This window comes from Panthera onca, chromosome A2 (assembly GCF_046562875.1).
Source record: "Panthera onca isolate mPanOnc1 chromosome A2, mPanOnc1 haplotype 2, whole genome shotgun sequence".
Taxonomy (NCBI): Eukaryota; Metazoa; Chordata; class Mammalia; order Carnivora; family Felidae; genus Panthera; species Panthera onca.
The window spans coordinates 135,281,944-135,304,464 of NC_138340.1; the positions used below are offsets into that span (position 1 = coordinate 135,281,944).

Consider the following 22,521-nt stretch of genomic DNA (forward strand, 5'->3'; position numbering starts at 1 on the left):
AAGCATTTACATGGAAAGTAATAATTAAGAGAAGTCAGTGGAGGGTAGGTCTAGCTGCCGTGGAGAGACACTGAGGTTACAAACACAGCCAAAGCATGCTGACTCCTAGAGAGGGTAAGCACTCCTGTGGCAGCCATGGGAGAACACAGGGTGAAAATGTGGAATAATTTTCTAATCAGGAATGGGAGTCTTAACCATGAACTTACAAGAGTATTTACCAGTAAGGTAAGCCAATTGTCCTCCCTGAAAATCTTTACAAACTTAAAAGACACCTCTTGATCAACTTGTGTTGCGTGTAGTCCTGAGAAAAGGCAAGGGAATAATTCCCATAACCTGCAGGGATTTCTTTTCACCAGAGGGTTTGGCAAGACTATCACAAGTTTAAAATAACAAAGTCAACACTGAAAATTCACTTTATTATGTTTTGATTTCACAGAAAATGTAGACTTGTAAATAACAATAGTTCTTTGTAACAATCTGCGTGACACTTTTATTAGCTCATGGATGTGGGAGGTTTGGTTAAACAGGAATCATGTGAATATCAGGGGAAAAAAAACTGAAGTTGGAACAACTATGATTTAGAAAAATAATAATCATGTCGGGCTTTGCAAACCACCTGTCACCTTGCTGATCCCCTGAAAAATGTAAAGAACATTCTCATGGATGAGTGACAGAAAATTTTCTCTGCCTAGGTAAGGAGAAGGTCAAAATAAGCAGGCCTTTGTCAGCTTACACCAGCAGATTGTTTTTCAGAAGGTCAGCAGAGACCTGACAAAAGCAATTTACCAGCTTTGGAACTGGTGAGGTTTATTTGTTAAGAGTACACTTCTTGCTCTTAAGATAAGGAAACATGGGTTGAAGTACAGTAAATAGACACAAAAGAATGGTTCTGGTCTATTGGACACCTCTCTGAGCCTTTATTTTGAGAGCAGGCAAGAGGGGAGATGAATGTTCTTCAGCTGAGTGAGACAATACCAGCTCCAGGCCAGCCTTTAATAAATGAGAAGTAATCACAATACGTTGGCTTAAAACTGCCATCAAGGACAAGTGCGTGTACAGTCATGTTGGCTGCTTCTAAGGGAGCCCCGCTTTAGGTTTTGCAGAGTTGATGTAAGATTCCTTAATAAATTAATAAAGCTGAGAAATGTCAACGTGAAGCTAGATTTTCTCACTTTAAAGCTACTTTCTTTGAAAAAGAAATGTGAGACCTGATGTTTTTCAAGCTTTGTAATAACTACAATAAAAAAGAATACAGCTGTGACAATTGAGAACATCTCTTGAAATTAACCTTGACAGCCTTGAGCAGAGCTACACAACAGGTATGGAGAATGTGAGCAGTGGCTTGAGGCCCTGCACTTCTGGGCCTCCTGACGCCTTGGGAAGTAGGTGCTGGGAGGGGACAGGGAAGCAACGACAGCAGGAAGGGTGGAGGTTACTCCCAAGAGCTGAAAAAGCCACTCTTCACCATCACCAGGCTCACTCAGCCTGTCACTTAATAGCAGCCACCTGGCTCTTTCCCTCTTAATCCTTCTCCCATTATCCAGCCCCATACAGAATAAATTGCCATTCAGTAGATTCTTCTGGGATGTTCCTTTCAGTCTGGTGACATCCATATAAGGGAGAGCAGATGATCAGTATTCTGGGGTGCCCTATGATTCTCCCACTTCTGAGCATCTGTGGTCCAGTAATATGCCAGGGCCTCCGTCCTGGAGGGGCAAAGACCCACTGCTGAGTGTGGTCCTGGCACTTGGGGCTTTTGTGCTGGAGCTAAACGTGAGAGGCTATCCAAGATGTTGTAACTAGATTGCACCTTTTTTTTTTTTAATATATGAAATTTATTGTCACATTGGTTTCCATATAACACTAAGTGCTCATCCCAAAAGATGCCCTCTTCAATACCCATCACCTACCCTCCACTCCCTCCCACCCCCCATCAACCCTCAGTTTGTTCTCAGTTTTTAATTAAGTCTCTTATACTTAGAAGATGCACCTTGACAAAGGTGCTCACAGAATACAAAGATCAGTCCAATACAGACCAATTTAGGGAAGCAAATTTATTGAGGACAACAAATTTGCTAAGACTCAGAGTCATGTGCAGATTACATCTTTATTATAGAAAACTCCACTGAATTAGTCAAGATCTCCTATTCTGTTAGAACTTTTAAAGATGTTGCAGAACATTAATTGGCATCATCGTGGGCCTAGAAAACTTTGTTTTGTAATAAGATTTTTATTGGGAGGGAATTTTTAAGGGGATCTGAACTGAATGGAGTCTCTCATTTTGTTTTGGGTAATTTGTGCCATACATTGCCTTAAAAGCCTCAGGTAATCAAGACTTTAGTATAGTTTAGAATCGTGGACTATGGAGCCTCAACCAAGCCCTAAAGAAAATGAGTTTGAAATTATCTTCACCTGTTTTTAATTTTTTTTCCATAGCGGAGATTTCCTCTATTTGAAAACAGATAAAAATCTTTCACTCTCTTGTTATACCCTCCCTAGTGGCCATACCTACTGGCATTTCAGATGGCTGCCAGAGTCTCCCTTACAGATTAGGGAAATTTATGCAGGTTCCTGCATGGGTACACCTTGTTCCCTTGCTCCTTATCAAGTAGGATGCATCTCAGCAAAAAAACAAAGTCAGATAAAAATATCCTAGGGGTTATGGGGTGCCTGGGTGGCTCAGTCAGTTAAGCGTCTGACTTCAGCTCAGGTCATGATCTTGCTGTTCGTGAGTTCGAGCCCTGCATCAGGACTCTGTGTTGACAGTGCAAAGCCTGGAGGCTGCTTCAGATTCTGTGTGTGTGTATATCTCTCTCTCTCTCTCTCTCTGCTCCTCCCCCTCCCCCTCCCTCAAAAAGTAGATAAACATTAAAAATATTTTTTAAAAGAAAGCATCCCAAGAATTAAAAGAGATAATGACTATCCCTTTTGGATGCTAAAATTATTTAGACTCCATTTGCATTAATTCTGAGACAAACTAGATAAAGTGCTTGGCTTTCCTGACTGCTCTGAACATGTGGTCCTGTCTGTGATGGGGCTTGAGAGCAGTGGCAGATATTTGCACAGAGATCTTCACCTCTCGCAGTCTCAGTTTCCCCAGATACAAACTGAAGGGAGCTGAGATGTCTACTTAGACCCTTTCCATTTCTCAACACACCTATGGATTTATGATTTCATAATTCATCCAGCAGGCAGAAGGGCTGATGGCTGTGGGACCACCATGAAAGTCCCCTCATCCCCCCAGGAAGGCATTCACAGACAGCTTCAGTGTAACTAAGACCGAGCCCACCTGCCTGGCTTTCCCACACCCTGCCGAAGGCCCACACTGAGCTCTGAGCAATTCTGTCATGCTCCCCCTTCCTGCCTCTGAATCCATAGAATAAAAAGAGGAAAGAACCACTTTGGAAAAATCAGATGTCTAACTCTAGAGAGCGAGAGAAAGGAGATAAATTCTGTTGTTTTTATGAGGGTGAGGAGGCAAGTGTCAATTATGACAAAGTACCTCAGCAGGTTGATGTCTGTGAGGCTCAGTCTAAACGTCCTGCTGCAGAGCAAGGATGGAGAAACTGAAGGCCAGGCTATGGACGAATGAGCAAACATCAGTGTGACACCAGATGCATGGAATGGAACATCCTGTTAATAAATGTAGCTCAGCAAAGAGACCATATTTAGAACCAGAACCTAATTGTACCAAGCGGATGAGAAGTAACTTCAGATATTTCGCCTTTCTTTCACTTAATATACAAAATGGGGTGGCAGCCTCTCCATTTTCCCTGGACGTCATCTTTTGGATCATGACAGAAGCCAGCCACAATCTGCACACTGATGTTCCCATAATTACAGCTGGGTCCCTTAAATAGAGTCTCTAAATTACAATCTGTTTGCCATATAATATACTAGGATTACCAACCTTACAAGCAAGGCTATGTGTCATTTGCTTGAGGCTATGATATCTTGACATCTTGTCAGCCTCAGATGAACACAATTAAATATGGCAGGTCTTTAAAATGTGCTTGGAGGGTGATGGGTATATGCTGATGCTCCTTGGCACAAATGGCGGACCTCTTTTGGGCATCTGCTCACGGTGCAGGCCGTGTAGGCGTGACTTACCTCTGGAAACCTCTCTGTCAGCACGTTGGTTCCCTAGTCTTGCTGTCCCAAAAGTTATCATTCTGAAGGCCATTTCAACTACAAAATTCCATGGGTCACATGCATCATACCAGACAGAAATTTTATTCCCCTTTTTCTCCTTATCTGTACAGACACATTTTCTGATATTTTACTCGCGGTTATTCTCCTCCATCCTCCCCCAATAGGTCAGAATACTGCCAGATCATCAATCTTTCTTTTAAATTCCCTTCAGATCTTAAGTGAGATCCCTAAAGTTGCTTTATATTAAGGGGACTTTATATAGAAAGTTGCTTTATATTAAGTCAATGCAAAGCAATGACTTTCTGAGGCTCTTGCTATTGTAAAGATTCCAAAACTGTACCAAAGGACAACAGTCCCGTCTTGTTACGTCAAATTTCAATATGGCAATAAGTGCTTTGAAAAATATGCGTTTTAAACCTGAAGTTCTTTGAAAGCCATCTTTCTCCAGGCAGTTACCAATTACCCCTGGACGCGGTGGCTGCGAAAATCACTTGATCAGGCAAAAGCCTTGCTTGGTCTTTTCAGGATTTACAGTTAATTCGGTGGCAGTTGGTCCTGCTGTCTTTACCCTCCTGAGAGCAGTATGGGATTTCTGAACTATGATCATTTATTGGGAGACACAGAGAAAGCTCCTTTGGGACACTCTTTTCCCCTCTGGCCAGCCGCTCTAGAAAGAGGAAACGTCTAGGTGGGTGGAGACAGTGATGTGGCCGGCCCCTCCCCTCCTAGCAGTCTGTCCTGACCAGGAAGAGATGTGGCCCAGAATGCTCGAAGGCGGAGGGAATAAGGCATGCTTTGTGTGCAACATGTGGCCCCGGTTCTGGGGCCCCCTGGGTGGGAGAGGAAGGACTTCTGTTGAGGCAAAGTCACATGCCTTAGGAAATATCTCCCCGAGAAAACCCAAAGGCCCAGTGTCCTTGCAGATCCAATGGAGTCCTTGCAGGAGAGAAGGTGATGGCAACCTCCTCTGGGGTCATGTGGGAGCCGCCCAGTCAACGCTTTTAGGGGCCTTGCATGTGTGCACGTCCAGGGCCTCCAGACAGTCCTGACAGCGCACGGCACAGCACCAGTGGAACTTACACTCGCACTTGGTCATCCGGGTGACGTGGGAGGTATCATAGCCTCTCCCGCAGCACATGACCTCGCAGCTGTCCATGCCCCGGGAAGTCAGGTTGCATACACGGCCTGCTGTACCCAGAGAGCCTGGAAGACAAGCGAGGGAGGTGTCACCGCAAAGCTGTGGCCAGAATACAATATGCCTTGGGAGGAGGAGAATCCACCCTCCGGGAGCGGGCCCTGCGCCCCCCCACCCCAACCTGGGGCTGTGTACCACCTGTTCTGTGGCCCAGGCAGCATCTGTCCTCCCCAGGGGCCAGCTGTGGCATGTGTAGTGGAGCCCAGAGGACCAAGTGCAGGAAAGATGGACACAAAACTTTGGACCTACCGTGGGCAACTTTAACTCTCGTGATCCCACTTCTGAGCTGGATAAACCTTTCAGTTTCTCTTTACCCAGCCTAGGATTGATGGGTCACTGCATGGGCAAGGCCAGATCAGATGGAAAGAAGGATCTAGCATATCTCCCTCTCTCCTGACCTCAAACCACATCAAGGAAGCAGTGACCCAGGTTAGTGCTCTCCACATTTGTCAGGGCATGGAACCCTCAAAGGGAGAGGATTCCGCCTACCCAGGCCTGACCACACTGCCTTTTTAGAAAGAGAAGAGAATGTTCATTGCCGAAGGGGAGGTGTGGGCATCATTTGTGTAAGACCTTGAGGAGGGAGCAACGCCTGGTCTGGTTTACCGTTCGCGCTGCCATCCAGGGGGCCATCTAGATGTGTGTGAGGCTTCTTGTTGAAGCCAGGATTCTAAGCCTTCAGTGAATAAAACTGGCATAAAGACCTGTTAGGAATTACCACCGGAATGTTGTTGTCTTAGTTAATTAGGGTGAGGTTTCCTAAATGGCAATTCGTCTTTATGAATTTGTTTCTGAAAAAGACTCTTAAAGATAGAAAGCCTCTTAATCTGTTCTATTCCTGGAGAAGCACCCAGAAGTCTTTTACAAGAGCATTATTGGACAATAGAGCAGAACAAAGTGCAGTGGACATTTGTGTAGTTTGCTCCACCTATGATGATCCTTCCTGCTTCTTTCTTGGGCACAGAAACGGGCACTTGGCAGCCATGTTGAACAACACGACCCGGCTCAGCTGGTGGCAAGTGATCAGACCAGAGCTGGGGACCTGACTTGTTCTGGGGAAATCTGTTAGATTTCCCCAGGGATTTGCAGGTTTGTTGGAGATAGGCAGGCAGTCTTGCCTAATATGGACTCAGTAGCCATTGGCAGCCATGTACTATGATGAAGTGTGTGGACCAGTGGAGGTCTACAGAGAGATAAGAAAGAGGCAGATGTACAGACAGCAAGACAAGACGTGGAAAGCGGATGCTACCCAGATCCTGGACTATTTTTCCAGAGGTGCTTCCATTTGTCCCTGAAGCCTGGCTGCATTCTAACCTTTGGGTTCCTAGAGATTCTGCATTCTTTTAATAAACTTCCCCTTTCAGCTTAAACCACTCCAATTTCTGTTGCTTGCAATCAACAATCCTAAACAATTGACAAACCTAGAGAAGCTAAACTCTTCATTTAAAAAAAAAAAAAGTACATTGGAATGAAAGACAGTGACTTCATTCATTTTCAGTTCCTCCATCATTTAACATGGAATTCCTCCCACTTCATAATTCTTGCAGTGTCTCGTGACTCTCTCTCTGTTTATCACAGTCCAAGCTGTGCTCCAAATATCTACAGAAATGTCATGTTGCCCTGCCTGTCACGAACGACCCGGGAAGCAGCCAGGTCCAGGCAGGGCGTGGGGTCGAGCAGAGGAGAGGGGTGGGCACAACTTGCTGTGCGTGATCACGCCTCTGACAGCAGGAAGACAGGCAGGGGATTTCATGATGACAGGAAGGATGGCAAAGGGCCGGGGTCAGGGTGGAAGACGGGGTCAGCCAAGGATGGCTGTGAGCCTCTATCATGCTGAAGAAGCACAGAGTTAGAAGAGGCGGCAGCTGGGGCTGGATTCAGGACAGTGCTCAAAACCACTGCCTGTGCAGAAGGGACTCACTGCCAAGTCCTGCTTTGCAGCACACCCGTCATTTAATTCAGCAAACATTTAATGAACACAGACGTGTAAGACACTGTGCGGGCTGTGTAGAGTTTTGGGTGGTGGTGGTGGGGAAATAAAATAATTAGAATTCACTTCCTATTCCTATATTCTGGGAATTCCTAATATAATGAAGAGATAAATATGTAAAGAGATCTCTCCACTACTTCAAATATTCCATTTGCTGAAGAATTCCAGTAAAAAAAAAAAACCCACAGTAGGGTTTTGTGCAATACACCACTGTAAACAAAGCTCAGGATGGTAGAATGAGGTTATTTAGAGCTGGGACATATCAGAGTTTAAGTTCCAGCTTTGGCATCTATCAGCTGGGTGACCTTGGGCAAGTTATGCAATCTTATCAAGCTTCCGTTTCTTTCCTTGAAAAACTGGAATAAAGACAGTTCCTTCCTCATAGGGCTGTGGTCAGGAGGGAATGAGATCATGCATGAAAGCACCTGGCATAATAAATGCTCAACTAATGCTAATCTTCTATTCACTTAGCAAGTGTTTGCGGAGTGTCTACCTTGTGGTAGGCACAGCTGTGGGAGCTTAGATCTATCAGGGAACAAAATGAAGATCCTGCCCTGAGGAGCTTACGTTCTAGAGGGAGTGAGCCAAACATGTCATAATGATAATTATTGCTATTAATATCAATAGCACACAGGATCAGAAAAGGAGCTGTTAACAGCACAGTTTTAAGAGGTGGCATCAGAGATAGGATGTAGAGGAGGATAAGTAGAAGCTCTGGAGAGAACATGGGACAGAAGGCATTCCAGGTAGGAGAGAGCCTCCCAGCAGCCTCTGCGGCACACTCACGAGCCCGTGCAGAGCCAGCACGGCTGCGGCACAGGTGTGAGTTAGGCAAAGAGCGTGGAAATGGAGTTGGGGCACAGGTTTAGAGCCTTCCTGTCTGGCAGCGGTGTGGGTTTTATTCCATGGTGAGTGGTGAGTCTGTTCAGATTTTTAATCCACAGAAAACATGTAGGAATGAGAAGTCTGAAACAGCTTCTTGGAGCGGGGAGGTATCCTTCATGCAGTGGGATTAGTCCGGGCAGGAGATAATGACCGGGGACAGAGGTAGGACAAATGCGAGATGGGTTAAAGAAGGAGAATCACTAGGACTTGGTGACTCACCGAGTTGGGAGGAGGTCACGTTGAAAAAGACTGACAGTTGTTCATTTGGCTCAGCATGAAGGAGATAACTGGGGTCCTCTGCTGAGAGGTGCTTCAGCAGAATGACACGATGGAGCGGTGGATCGTGGAGTGAATGGGCAGACGGACACCGAGTGTGGGGTGGGGAGTTTTCAAGAAGCTTGGTGACAAAGCAGACAGAAGAGCATGGCTGCAAAGAGCGATGAGGCCCAAGGTGGGACTTTAAGGTTATTTTAGGCCGTGAAGTTTGTGGGTTTGTTATGCAGTAGTAGACAGCTGACCCAATTTGGTAGGTTTTTGTTTACATCAAGCACAAAGTGGGAAGAACCAGTCTATGCTATTAGAAGCCAGGGTGGTACTTTTCCTTGGGGAATAGTGAAAAGGGGCGTGAAGAAGGCTTCTAGAATATCAGTCTTCTTCAGGTCTTACTCTGGGCTTAGATTATATGGCTATGTTCATTTGAGACAATTCCCTGAGCTGTACACGTGACATGTGTGTTTTCTGTATGTCTTTTATGTTCCAGTAACAAGAAGAAGAGGGAGGAGGCCACATATGCAAAACCAGGAAACCCAGCAAAGCTCTGAAAGGTGTTTAACGTGGCTGGAACTCAGCATTCCAAGGGGAGAGTGGCAAGAGGTGAGGCTGCAGGGGCAGGTAGAAGCCATGACACAATGGAAGGCCTTGTGTCATGGGGAGAGAGAGAGAAAGAGAGAGAGCGTGAGTGCATGTGCATGTGAGCGGGGAAGGGGCAGAGGGAGAGAGAGAATCCCAAGCAGGCTCCACACTCAGTGCACAGCCCTATGCAGGCTTTGATCGCATGACTCTGAGATCATGACCTGAGCTGAAATCGAGAGTTGGATGCTTAGCTGACTGAGGCACCCAGGCACCCTAAGGTGTTAAAACTTTAAAAAAAAAAAAAATTTAATGTTTATTTACTGTTGAGAGAGAGAGAGAGAGAGAGACAGAGCATGAGTGGGGGAAGGGCAGAGAGAGAGCAAGACACGGAATCTGAAGCAGGCTCCAGGCTCTGAGCTGTCAGCACAGAGTCCAAGGCAGGGCTTGAACTCACGGTGAGATTATGACCTGAGCTGAAATCGGACGCTTAACTGACTGAGCCACCTAGGTGCCCCAAGGTGTTAAAACTTTTAACATAAGGGCAGCGGAATGTGATTGAGAGTTTTTACACAATAGGGGGACATGGTGGATTTATGTTTCAGAAGGCTCACTGTGGGTGCTGGGGGGCCGGGGTGAAGTCAAGGAGCCAAGTTAGAGAGCAGTGAAGTGCCCTGGTCAGGGCACAAGGTGGCCGGACAAGGACAGTGGCAGGGGTGGGGAGGGGTGGAAGAGGTTATGGGCTCAGGGGGGATATCAAGGAGGCAGGACTGACGGGACATATGGAGGATGAGGGTCAGCAGTATTCCCAGGCTTCTGGCTTGAGTGACTGGTTTTATGCTGCTGACCTTCCCTGGGGTAGGAGCACCTGGGGAGGGGCAGGCTTTGAGCTAAGATATGGAGTTTTGTTTTCAACACATCGAGTGTGGGGTGACAGTGGGTCATCCAGGTAGAAATGTTCAATGGAAATACCCTCCGGGACTCGGCAGAGAGGTCAGGATGGACATTCAGACTAGGAAGTCTTTACCTCAGAGGTGGCAGCTGAAGCCACGGTGTAAATGAGACCCCCAGTGGGTGTGCGGAGCCCTCTCACTTGCCCCACCCTCAGAGGCGACTCTGAAGTTTCTTTCACCTTTTTGTGTTTTGTCGGTAAGCCCTGCACACCAATAAGCATTCTTTGCTTCCGCCAACATGCTGTCATCAAAATAGGAATTCATGCAACTGGAATTTTCTCTCCCCGCTTGATGCTTTGAGGTACGGGGGTGGGGGCGGGGTGCTAGGACAGGGAGGTGAAGTGTCTCAGTCCTGAATCAGACTGAGGGCTTTTTACTGACATCGAACTTGGTGACATTTTCCCAGTGGGCTGAAGCCTAAGGAGGTCTTGAGCTGTGATCTGACTCAGCTTCAGTGATGGTCCCCCAGATGCACAAAACTGAACCTGACCCTGTCTGAACAGAAGGATTGCTCAGTGAAGGGACTCCAACACCATGAAAACTCTGGGAGAAGCAGTCAAAGTGATGGCCACTGACAAGAGCTTGACTCACAAGTGGTTTCAGTAAAGGAAACAAAGACCTGGCATTGAGATCTCAGTAGTTCAGTGTTCAGTTACAGAATGCTGGAAAACACCATTAATCTGAATTAATACCACTGGTCGCCCAAACAGGGTGTAATGAGGGCCCAGAAGAAGGAAGATGAGAGGGGTTTTTGAAGGTTGAGAGCCACTGATGTGAGAACAGTGGTGAGGTCACAGCCTGGAGGAGTGATGGCCCCTGCAAGGTACCCGTGGCCCCCAGGAATGTGCCAGCTGAGAGGTACAGGGCAGGCTCTGTCGTCTGGGGAGAGGACGAAGCTGCAGGATGATGGACCACAAATTGGCCCCGCTTTGGGGTTTGGATCTAATTAGACTTAATGACGGACTGTAGGGCAGGAGGGCAATGTTGACGCTTGCTGTCATTTGAGCAGAATATAGAGCCATGTCATCAGAGCCCTGAAAAGCACATTTCTAGACTGCAGAATCTATACAAAATTTGCTGGCATTGCTTTCTTTTATTGGAATTATAACAAAGCCCCGTTATTATTGATAGCAATAGTGCTATACTGTCTTAGGGACCTCCCATTATCTTTTCCAAAACAGATCACCATTATTCTTACCGTAAAAGACAAAAATCAAGGCTGTAAATGTGTGTGCTCTTTATGAAAGAGACCCTCCGAGTTTTATAATCTTCCTGCTTGTTTAGTTCTAAATACTTGAGATACACACTTTTAGACCATTTTTTTCTGCAAACAATATACCAGTTCATTAACTAATGAGTGACTTATCCCTGCCTGGGCCACAACAGGAACCCCTGGGTTAAGAAAGTCAGCTACACCTGTAAGCCTGAAGCCCATGCATCCTTTCCTTTTTCCTCTCTTCTCCTCATTCTTCTTCTTTCGCCCTTCCCTTCTGCCTTCTTTTTCATCTTCTTTCTCTTCTTTTTGTTCATAATTGGAGCCAATACTTATGGAGCACTGACATGGGCTAGTCCCTGTGATAAGCATTTTGCCTGTATTATCTCATTTAATTCTTATAAGCTTATAAAGTAGGTACTGTTATCACCATTTTGGAAATGAGGAAAAGGAGAAGGGTAAGTAACTGGCCCGTGGTCACACAGCTATCAGGTGGCAGGTCAGGATTTGAAGCCAGGCTTGTGTGACTCCAGAGCTTAAGCTCTTAACTGGCAGAGACAGTGACATCTGGCAGAGAGCTCCATCCCCGAGCCCTGCCAGATCCCAGGAAGCAGGCTCCCGGGCAGAAGTGCAAGAGCAGAGTGTTAGCACCCTTCCTGCTCTCTACCTTCATTATTTTATCAAATGAAGGACTTGCAAAGGTCCTGACATGTAACCTTTTGGGAAGGGACTTCTTCTCCAGCATGTGATATGCCATAGACAATTAAGACTCCTACAGTTACACGAGAATGAAAATGGCTAGTTAATTAACACGGGGTTAGCAGCTGACACTGCGTTTTTCCTGCACTGATATTCCTGTGGAATTCCTGTCACCTTTTTGAGAGATGAGACTGATTTCTTTGCAATGCCAACATGCACATCTCCAAAACATGTATGTGTCCTTAAGGTGGCTTTAATATATGTCACTGATGGGGCCGTGGCTGCAAACACTGAGAACAACTCTTGCTAAGTAGAACTTTTACTGGTTAAGGTAGGCCAATAGCATCAATTTGCATCTCACTTCAAATGGCATATCTTAGCCTGATCACTCACATAACTCTCCCCTGACTTTAAGATTCACTGAGACATTTCCAAAAGCCAAATTGATCTTTATAGGTCAAATGTTTGCATCATACAGCATGTACAAAAGTATGTATGGCTGGCTCTACAAATACTTCAAAGGAAATTTTAAAAACTCTTTTGAGTAATGGCTCCATCATTAGTTTCCCAAATTGATATGTTAAGAGGATAAATACATTTTTAGATGCTTCACATTTATTTTAAAAATCATTCATATTGCTTTGTAATGTTATCTCTTATTGCACTTTGATTTCCTCAGTTTCCTTAAGATAAGTTGCAGGTGGGAAGCTTTTTTCCCTGGCTCCCTTAGGTCTAAGTTTGTGAAATGTGCTCAGATGTATGGCCCGCCTGGGTACAGATCCTAGTTCCCAGACAGTATGGCAGACTCAGGCTCAGCGAGCCCAACCTTCTTCCGCCACCTTCACCCACACTGTTAGATCATCTGCCTAGACTCAGTGTCCATAAGATCCGGGCAGTCTGTAACGTCTATGCCATGGGAAGGTGGGAGTTCCAGCCTTTCTCCTCCCTGGTATTGTCCTCACCCTGCACAGAGCTCACATATGTATTGGGGGAAAAGGATGATAAAGAATCAGAGTTTCTAAATCACATAAGTTTGGGACCAGAGAACTCACTTTTAGTGGGGCAATGCGAGGGGAACATTACAGAATCGAGCATCCCATCCCTAGAGCTATAAAATTAATAATGGAGTCAGGGTTCCCAGTGCAAAAACATTTCTGTCTCCACCGACATGCATCTTCCTGACAGCAGAGGAGGACGCAGAGCTTTTGCTAATAGTTCCCAGACCTGCACCTCTGGGACCTGGAGAAAGAGCGCTTTCTCGAGCGCTCTTTCTCTGTGGATGGGCCTGTGTCTTTGGAAATTCCTGCCACTCCAGGCTGACAGAAGCCCATATGTTGACCATTAGGACATAAAGCAAGATCCACTTAAGCCCGTCATCCAATCGGCTGTTTCTCCTCTGGTTGACTTACATGTTGTCATTAATGACACAGATTTATCGAGGGAAGAAAAGAATGTTAGAGCAAATGTTGGAGACCGCACATTTCATCTACATGCACGGCTTGCCCCTCGCACAGTAAAAATTGCAAAACTAAAACTAGGAAAGACAATATCTCCACTTATCTCAGATGATTTTATTTAACGTTTGTATAATAAGCAGGAAAAGGTTAACTGGCGCAAAAAAAGCATGTTCCATGAAATTAGCAAATCCTATCATGGAATTAAAGTTAAGGTCAGACTCTTCAAGGCTTTCTATGTCTGGCACTACCTAGTCTACCCAAGTTTATTTCCCACCTACCCCTACCTGGACCCCTGGTAATCAGGCCACCTCCTCACTGTCCCATTGAAGTGACTTTCTGATGTCACAGCTGTGTACACTGTTTCCTCACAGGAGATACTCTCATCTGCTGTCCAGGCCTGTCCTCACTCCATTAGATGGGAGGTCCTCCCATCCTTCGAGATTCAAGCCTACTTCAGCACCTTCCACAGAGTTCTCCCTACTTCTACTCCCTCCTTCCTGGCCCCCTTCTGAAGCCCTTATATTGCATGTCACACAATAGGGCTCATATGCTGTTTTGAAATATTTGATGATTTCTCATGCATCTTGTCTCCCCCAGGACAGAGGTTAGATCTTATATTTCTTCTATACACGGCATAATACTCAGCCATCCACATACAGATTCCCAATTCATTAAATGTTAAATTAAAAACAATTTCTTAGAAATTAAGATCAGCTTTTCCTTGCTGAAGGAGGGCACACTTCTCCAGGGAGCAGTCACCAAGCCCTCCGGCACTATGGGAAGAGTAAGCTAGCTAACAGCCTGCTTTCCACTCTCATGTTCTCACTTGGCATATAGAGAAAACATGCAAAAAAATATCACAACGTTTTAAAAGATCTCACAGATTCAAAATGACAACCTAAGGGAGTCTGTGGCATCAAGTTCAAGTTCTGTTACTGCAACCTTAGAGTGAAATTAATTAATAATTCACTCATTCATTTATGGAATCATAGGACCCTTGGGAGTTTCTGGGTGAACTGCATATCTTAGGAAACTTGAAGAAGTTAATTTGCCCACGACTACCCAGTCAGTAATCAGTAAAAATGGCAACAGGTGGCACGAAAGTCTGCTGATGTGTAACGCCAGGATTTTTCCTTAGAAATATGGGATTTACATAGATTTAAAGAACGGATTGATCACACCAGTACAAAATAGGTCTCATGGGGAAAGTTTACATGATGGAAGCAAATATATTATTTAAAAATACTTTAACATCACTCTTTTGTTTGTCGCATATTAACACGGTAATTGGCGATGATTTTTGTTCTATTACAAAAAAGGACGTCTATTTGACAAATGTTTTGTTAGTGCAAATTATGTCGAAGACTTCAAAATAGAAAATGAAATTTTTTGTGGGTTTTTTTTCTGAAATTTTCTTTTTTTCTGAAAAAAGTTTGCTGCTTTGTTTTTCAGTTTTCACAAATTCAATCTGATTGCCACTGTCAGTTAATTCACATACGGGCCCGTTTTCAGTGCATCCTAAAAGTTTAATAATTCTAGCACATCTATATTCTGAACGGTAGTGCAGATTTACAGATCATTCCTGTAACATAAAGTAAATATTGGATGTAAAAAGTATTTTTGCTTACATTAACAACTAAATCAGATAAACTAACGAGTAATCCCACTGATAGTAGTAAATGCAAAAGGCCCCACACAGAGTATTTGGTAGCAACTAAAAGCAATCGATACAGGCTACTGCTGCATTTGAGACTTTTATGTCACCAGGGAAATGGGCAGCCAACATTTTGAGCTCTGTAAATGGTGCCCTAATGCACTTGAACTTGAGGAGAACATTTAACAGTTCAGTTTAAGTGGGAATTTTCATAGGCCATGTGTTATAATCAGTGATGGGTGATTATAATGCTTAGGACTTACCTGTCATTTAAGCTATGACGCTGCACCAACATAACTAAGACTTCATTTCAGCTCATGATGAGCATATTTTAAGTTGTTTATAACTTGCCATTCAATTCAGTTCAACACATGTTTATATGCTGTGTGCTGAGGATCCAGTGGTGAACAGACATAGTTCCTGCCATCATGGAATCAGAGTCCAGTGGGACAGACAGATAGCAAACAAATATTTAAATAAATTAACTAAAACTCCTGGTATATGCTATGAGTCAAGGAACAAGGCTTTCTGGGGCACCTGGGTGACTCAGTCAGCTAAGTGTCCAACTCTTGGTTTCAGCTCAGGTCATGATCTTGCAGGTCGTGGGTTCGAGCCCCACATCAGGCTCCATGCTGACAGTGTGGAATCTGCTTGGTATTCTCTCCCTCTCTCTCTCTCCCCCTCCCCCACTTGCTCTTTCTCTCTCAAAATAAATAAATAAACGTTAAAATTTTTTTAAAAGAAGGAACAAGGCTTTCTGAGACAGATCCTCGATACATTTGAGGAGGACCTGGTGATGGGCCACTATGCAAGTGAGAAAGTAGGGTAGCAAATGACTTGCAGGTTATGGCTTGACCAATGGAGTGGATGGCTCTGCTATTTTCTGAGAAGAGGAAGCTTGAGGAAAATAGGTTTTGGGAGTGGGAAAAATCAAGCATTCACTTAATAGAATCAGGTTGCTAGCAATGTGGGCAACCTGAGAGGTGCTGTTGAGCAGGGGGTAGGACCCAGATGAGGCCTGAGATGCAGTTAAAGCCATTGTAAAAGAGGAGGCCGCTCAGGGACAAAGTGCAGATGGAGAAGTGAAGAGGGCCTGCCTGGGTCCTGAAGATCTCCTTCCAAAATCCTTCCAAATTTACAAGTAGAAGAGACACTAGCAACTGAAATTGGGGAGACCAGCTCTTGGGGCAGGAGGAAAATCGGGAGACTGTGTTTCGGGAAGGGGGGGCAGGCTAATTGTGTTACATGCCACTAAGAATTTGAAAGGATGGCCCTCTGGATGGTAATTAATATTAATCATACAACATAATCAATAATTGCCTATGAACATGGTGACTCATAAGCCTCACCAATACATTGTTCATTTCATTCTCTCCTGGTTTAGTTGTCTTAGCACTTTCCAGATATCAATTCATGAATTTCTAAATGAAATCTCACTGCTGAAAGGGATAAATAACCCATTCTTTAATTTTCCAAATTACAAATGTACAGTAAGTCCTAGTAATAGAGCAACGGAGTGTGGACAGAAACCAAGAAAGCGCCACCTTCCTGTCCGGGCTTGAGGACCCCCACACCTGGCCTGCGTCCTATTGCGTGCCCACCACCTGGCTCATCTACAGAGACCAGGGGGCCTGTGAAGGCCTGTGAGGCCAAGCACCGAGTCTGGCTTCCTCGTCTTCGCATTCCAAAGGCTTATCATAGTGTCTGGCGTACAGAAGGGGCTCAATACATATTTGATCCATGAAGCAATGAGGGACCTAGGAGGTCCTGTAGGAATTGCGCATTTAATATCAAAATAAGGTCCATGCATTCCTACCGGCTGACACGCTGTTCCCTTGTTTTCAGTCAGGTCACAATCTCAGAGGTTCAGCAAACCAGGCCCCACCACAGGGCATGTCTGGATCGGTGAATCTCTGTAAACCGTGGTTGGGATTGTGTTCCCATGGGTTGCAAGCTGTTTGCCAAATATGATTTGTGCAGAAAAAAACAGTGATACCTTAGCATTTGCACCACTCCAGGCCTGCAGCTGTCAGCCAGCTATCGGGCTTTCCGTGGACAACAGGTTATACAACCGTTGAACTCTGTTTTTTGAACTTGAGGAGAGGTGGAGGGTTGCTTGTTTCCTACAGTCGGACAGGAGACCTCAGGGTGACCTCTGGCCCAGGTCAGGGTTTTTACGTCATAACGGGTGAAAGTGGCCTGTGATTAGGTGCAACCGCTTCTCTGGAGAGGACAACGGCATTCCTCAGAGATGGACTATCTCTAACTTGAGGACTCCTTTGATTTGCAGACGCCTGGGGCAATAACCAGAGCAGATAACCACACAACCGCTAGAACAGCCATCCCCGAAAGCCCCGCTTCCTAGATCTCACCTCCAACGTGGCCTGCATAATGTCATATGCACCGTATCACACCGTTGTACGTACTCCTGGAATCTGAGCAGTCTTTCCAGTCAAACATCAGAGCGCTCCCTTTGTTCAGCTGAAGGCTAGGGGAAAATGTCTTTTGTTGTTGTTGTCCTAAGAATATCTTCCTTAATCGGTTTTTGAGCTTATCATTTTGGGGGGCGAACAATTAAGGACATTTAACACTCTTGGAAACTTGAAGGGCTTGTGATTGGAAGGGACCTCGAGGCAACCTGAGCCAAACACAAGGGAAGCTTCAGTCTGACTCCTGTCTACCTCTCTACAATGGCCCCTTGTCCCATTAGGTTTCCTCACACTGCCTCTTTAGTACACAGGTCTCCCTTCTCTGCTACATCTCCTCCCCAAATTTCAGGAAGTAAAGTGTAGATATAATGAGAAAAGTATGGACTTTTGATTTTTATTTATTTTGTTTTCTTTACTGCTTACAGTTCACACAGTCTTGGGCAAGTTAAGTAGCTTTTCTGAGCCTTAATTCCCTTCTCCATAAATTGGGGTAACTGCCCTGAAGATTCAGAGAAAATGCCCAGAAGGTGTGTAGCACAGACCTGACTCTCATAGGAACTCATGTTCCCATCACCCTTCTCCCCCTGGGGTCTGGGTCTGTCCTCACCCAGGAGTACCCCGGGGTCTTGACTCACCTTCTGCATTTCTCATCGAAATTCACTAGGCTTGGTATCATTCTTTTAGGACTTCACTAAAGGGCCTACTTGGTCATTTCTGTCCAGCTAATTTCTATGAAAGCTTAGATGGCTGAAATCATTTTAATGTGCTTACTCACAGTGAAAGCAGTTTCCTGAAAATGCAGGGCCTCCATGTGGAAGAACAAACACCCTCTTGTACTGGGCAAGCCCAGGCCAGAGATATTTTTGTGTGACACTTATCTAGAGCTCCTTAAATAAGGAATTTTTTTCCTTTGTAAGAGAGTAGGTATTCCAAAGAATATAATGTCTCCCGGGATTTCTTCTTACCTCATACTTATGAAAAAATAAGGAATCATGGACTGCCTAAAACATGGACTTCCCATTTTAATGTGCTTAAGTTTGAAATGCATATAGAATCTCAGCAGCAGTCCCCTGAGATTCCGATTTAATAGTTTTCTGAAGAGACCCTCACTTTGGAAAATAGTGCCTATAGACTTCATCCATTCCACAAAACCAAACTGACAGAAGAAGTGGCTCATGTCAGTCACATGAGTTGATCTGAACAGGAAGCAGGCGCTGGTTGGCAGGAGTGAAGTCAGTCAGTTACAGGCATCTATTACTTGGCAATATTCAATGTGCTTACCACCATGGGTTTTCCAGTGCTGAGAAGTGGAAGGTGCCCAATAAGTTAAATATTAAATGTGTATGATATTTTTAAAAAGCAAAATAAAACAATATGGCCACAACAAAGCAGACTGAGTGGTATGAGATGTAATCTAGGGAAAGGTTAATGCTAATCTTAGTAGAGAAATGAAAAAAATTATTTGCTTTAAATTTTACTGCAAATTCTGATGTATTTGAGAGCCTGGATACATGTAAAGGAAACCCATTTCAAACATGTGGGAGTTCCATTTACCAGAAAACAGGTTCTTTCTTAGGTGGAATGATTCTAGCGAAGGGAAGAGAGTTCCTTAGTGATGTGCTCACTCAGCAATGTGGCACATTCTGGGGGCTTCTTTAATATAGACTGACAGGATGTTAGCCCTGTAACCCCCAACACCTTCCTTTCAAGACAAGGGAGCACAGCTCAGAGAAGGAATGCCACTGTGAGGTACAGGCAGGAATCTCCCCCTTCTAGTAGGTCTCAGCTCTATCACATCTCCCTGCCTCTGTGGGCAGAGGTTAGAGGCCGTTCCAGAACGATTCTGTACCACACACTTTGACAACTGTTTTGACTGATTTTCTAGAGTGTATACTATGTGAGTTTCTAGGAGAAAATGGCCAGGATAAAGCTTAATTTTTAGAAAGCCATAGGTTACACAGGCAAGGACAAGACTCCCAGCAGCTGTGTGAGTTGAAGCAGACTTTCTCAGGAAAAATCTGCATCTCATACAGGTGGCTATTCATATGTGAATTCAAGTATGAACAATGAAAACTATACTCTTTCAGTCAGAACTTTTGTCTACGTGATGGCCAACACCAGAATGGTCTTTTTATTAAAACAGCCACCTGATGGTCAACAGAATTAAAAAGAAATATGGCAAAGTTTATATGGATAACTTTGGCATTTTCTTAGGTTCAGTTATAAAAGGGCATCAAGTATAGCTCAAGGAATCTTTCTTTTTTCAAAGGAAAGAATATTTGAAAGCTTTTTTGAAGTTTATTTTATATATTTTGAGAGAGAGAGAGAGAGAGAGAGAGAGAGAATGCATGTGGGGGAGGGGCAGAGAGAGAGGGAGAGACAGAATCCCAAGCAGGCTTCATGCTGTCAGCACAGAGCCCAATGCAGGGCTTGATCTCACCAACTGGGAGATCATGACCTGAACCAAAACCAAGAGTTGGACACTTAACTGACTGAGCCACCCAGATGCCCCAAATCTAGGGATCTTAATGGAAATCTGATCCAATCTGATACATTGAAACTGGCTACTTAAGAAGAAGAAGAAGAAGAACAACAACAACAACAACAACAACAACAACAACAACTAGGGTGACTCCTGGTTAATCAACACCAACAAGAACCAAATTCACAACTTTTTAAGATAAAAATGAGATAAGCTCAAATGAGCCTAAAATAGAATAGAAATAAATTGAGAGTGAGTAAATTATAAAACTTCCCTTAAGAAAGTCAGCACCTGCCATGGGCTGCCTTGTGGCTGATGCATCTGGAGGCAGAGTGAAATGGTTAAAAGGATGGATAGACTCTGATTCAAGCCCCTGCTCTGCTTCTTGACCAACCAAGAGTTTTTGAGCAAATTCCATAACCTGTCTGTCACAGCTTCAGTTTTTTCTCCTATAAAATGGGATAATAACATACCCACTTATAGATTCTTTGTGAGAATCAATGATAGAATGCAGATCAAGTGCTAATGAATGGCCGGTACTACAGATGAGTTTGCTATTTAGGATCAAGAAACAATAGTGTTCTAATACTGGGAGCAGAAAAAGCAAAGTGTGGAAGAATAACAGTATCCTGCAGAGGCATCAGGGAATAGATTCAGAATCTCCTCTGTGGGGAAGACAAAGTAAGGTCTTTATTTCATAATATCCATGAGACAGTTAAGTGGTCATCAAGCATAATAACCGTTTGCTTCACTGTGCAAACTACTTCAATCCAAAAACCCAGAAAAGATTTCTTGGGGAAGCAGGTCTTCATACATTTGAAATGAGGGTTCTGCTTTGTAGCACCTTTATAGAGATAGTTAGTGACGAGTTGTGATGTCAGGGTCAGGTGTACAGGCCATGGGGTCAGACAGCCAGACATCCATCCCCTCCAAGACCAGTGAGATCTTGAGCTAGTCATTCACTTTTCTCATCAGTACAATTGGGACAATGATATTCAAGGCTGCTTATCTGGTTTCAAAAGCTAAGATGTGAATTTGGTTCTTGGTTAGTGTTGATCAACCAGGAGCCACCCTCTTTTTTTTTTTCTCAGTAACTGGTTCCAATGCACTGATGTCATAGGGCGGCTCTAAGGATTAAATAAGACCATGTGTGCAATGATCTTAGCCCAGTACCTGGCACACGGGAGTCAATCCATTGTAATTCCTAAAGTGATCAAGATGTCATCATCCCCATGTCCTGTCCGAGGAGCCTGAGGTTAAACAGCTAGTTACTGGCAGAGGGGAGCCAGACCTCTGGGACAATCCAGTATCAAAGTATACATTTTGTGATGATTTGGCTGAAACTTTAGCCTGACAGGTAGGCTGGCTTGTTAAAGGTCCCAAAGCATGTCAGGAATGCAGCAGGGCACAGCATCTGGTCCTTGCGCTAGGTACTTGTTAATCCATAGGCTGCATGTACAAACCCGCCCAAATGCTGTAAAGAACGTGCTCATCAAACCAGGAAGAAATTCAGCCACTCAGGGACAAAGGAGAAGTTCTGTACTTCCTGTGACATTCCCTGGTAATTGTGCCTCTTGGTCACTCTACTGTTAGGAGCTGGCTGCCATCTACACTGTTTTACTGGTTCCTTTGCAATTGCTTTGGATTCAAAAACAAACTCAGAATTTAAATTCAAGGATGTTTTTCCTGATAATGAATTCCCTTGCTTTCTACTAAGTCTGAGAATTTGGCTTGAGCCAGAGTTGGCTGTGGGCTTCTATCTCCTCCTATCCACTGAGACTTGTACTCATTCTTATTTTGTATCAGAGTCTTTGCAAAGACTGTTCTAAGCCTGGAGCTCAGTGTTGCCCCGGAGAAGTGAAAGGCAGAGACCAGCAGGCGCATAAAACCACAATGGTGGGAACAGCTATGTTGAGGTTGATGGAGCTGCTCTTTGAATGAGTTCAAGACAGAGAAGGTGCCCTCTGCAAGGGAAGGGTGTGGCTTAAATGAATAAAATGCCTCTTACACAGCTCTCTTCCACTGTCCACTGACAGCCAGGCCAGTGGGATGAATTTTTGCTTTCTAGTATTTGGCAACTTCTCAGCATATTGGAAAGAGCGAGAGAGTGAGAAGTATGGCAGATTTCAAAACAGGCTAACTTTATTTAATTTATTTAATTTTTTTTTCAGAGAGAGAGAGAGAGAGAGAGATCTCAAGCATGTGAGTGCAAGCAGTGGAGGGGCAGAGGGAAAGGAGAGAGAATCTTAAGCAGGCTTGTACCCAGTGTGGAGCTCAAAGCGAGGCTCGATCTCACAACCGTGAGATCATGGGCTGAGCCAAAATCAAGAGTTAGATGATCAACCGACTGAGCCACCCAGGTGCCCCCAAAGCAGGCTAGCTTTAAAGCCCTGGACCCCTCTTTCAGAGTCACAGAGGTGGTATTTGTGAGGGAGAAGGTACCTTACATAGCTCTACTCTTCTTGGCTCCCAGATCACAGGAAGGATGCTGGGTTGCTGTACAGGGTCGTTAGTCGACCAGTTAGAGTTTTGTCAAGGCCGAAGAATCTTGCTAATCTACATA

At 44.6% G+C, this 22,521-nt stretch overlaps 1 protein-coding gene across 1 annotated transcript in view; it reads right to left on the minus strand.

Moving 5' to 3' along the window:
- Positions 1-395: 395 nt before the first annotated feature.
- The window catches only part of WNT2 (Wnt family member 2), a 48,102-nt gene continuing 25,976 nt past the window's right edge, over positions 396-22,521 (minus strand). Inside the window, exon 5 of the mRNA XM_060632962.3 lies at positions 396-5,355. Within this exon, the coding sequence (XP_060488945.1) occupies positions 5,126-5,355 (230 nt within the window). The 3' untranslated portion in view covers positions 396-5,125. The remainder of the gene's footprint in view (positions 5,356-22,521) is intronic.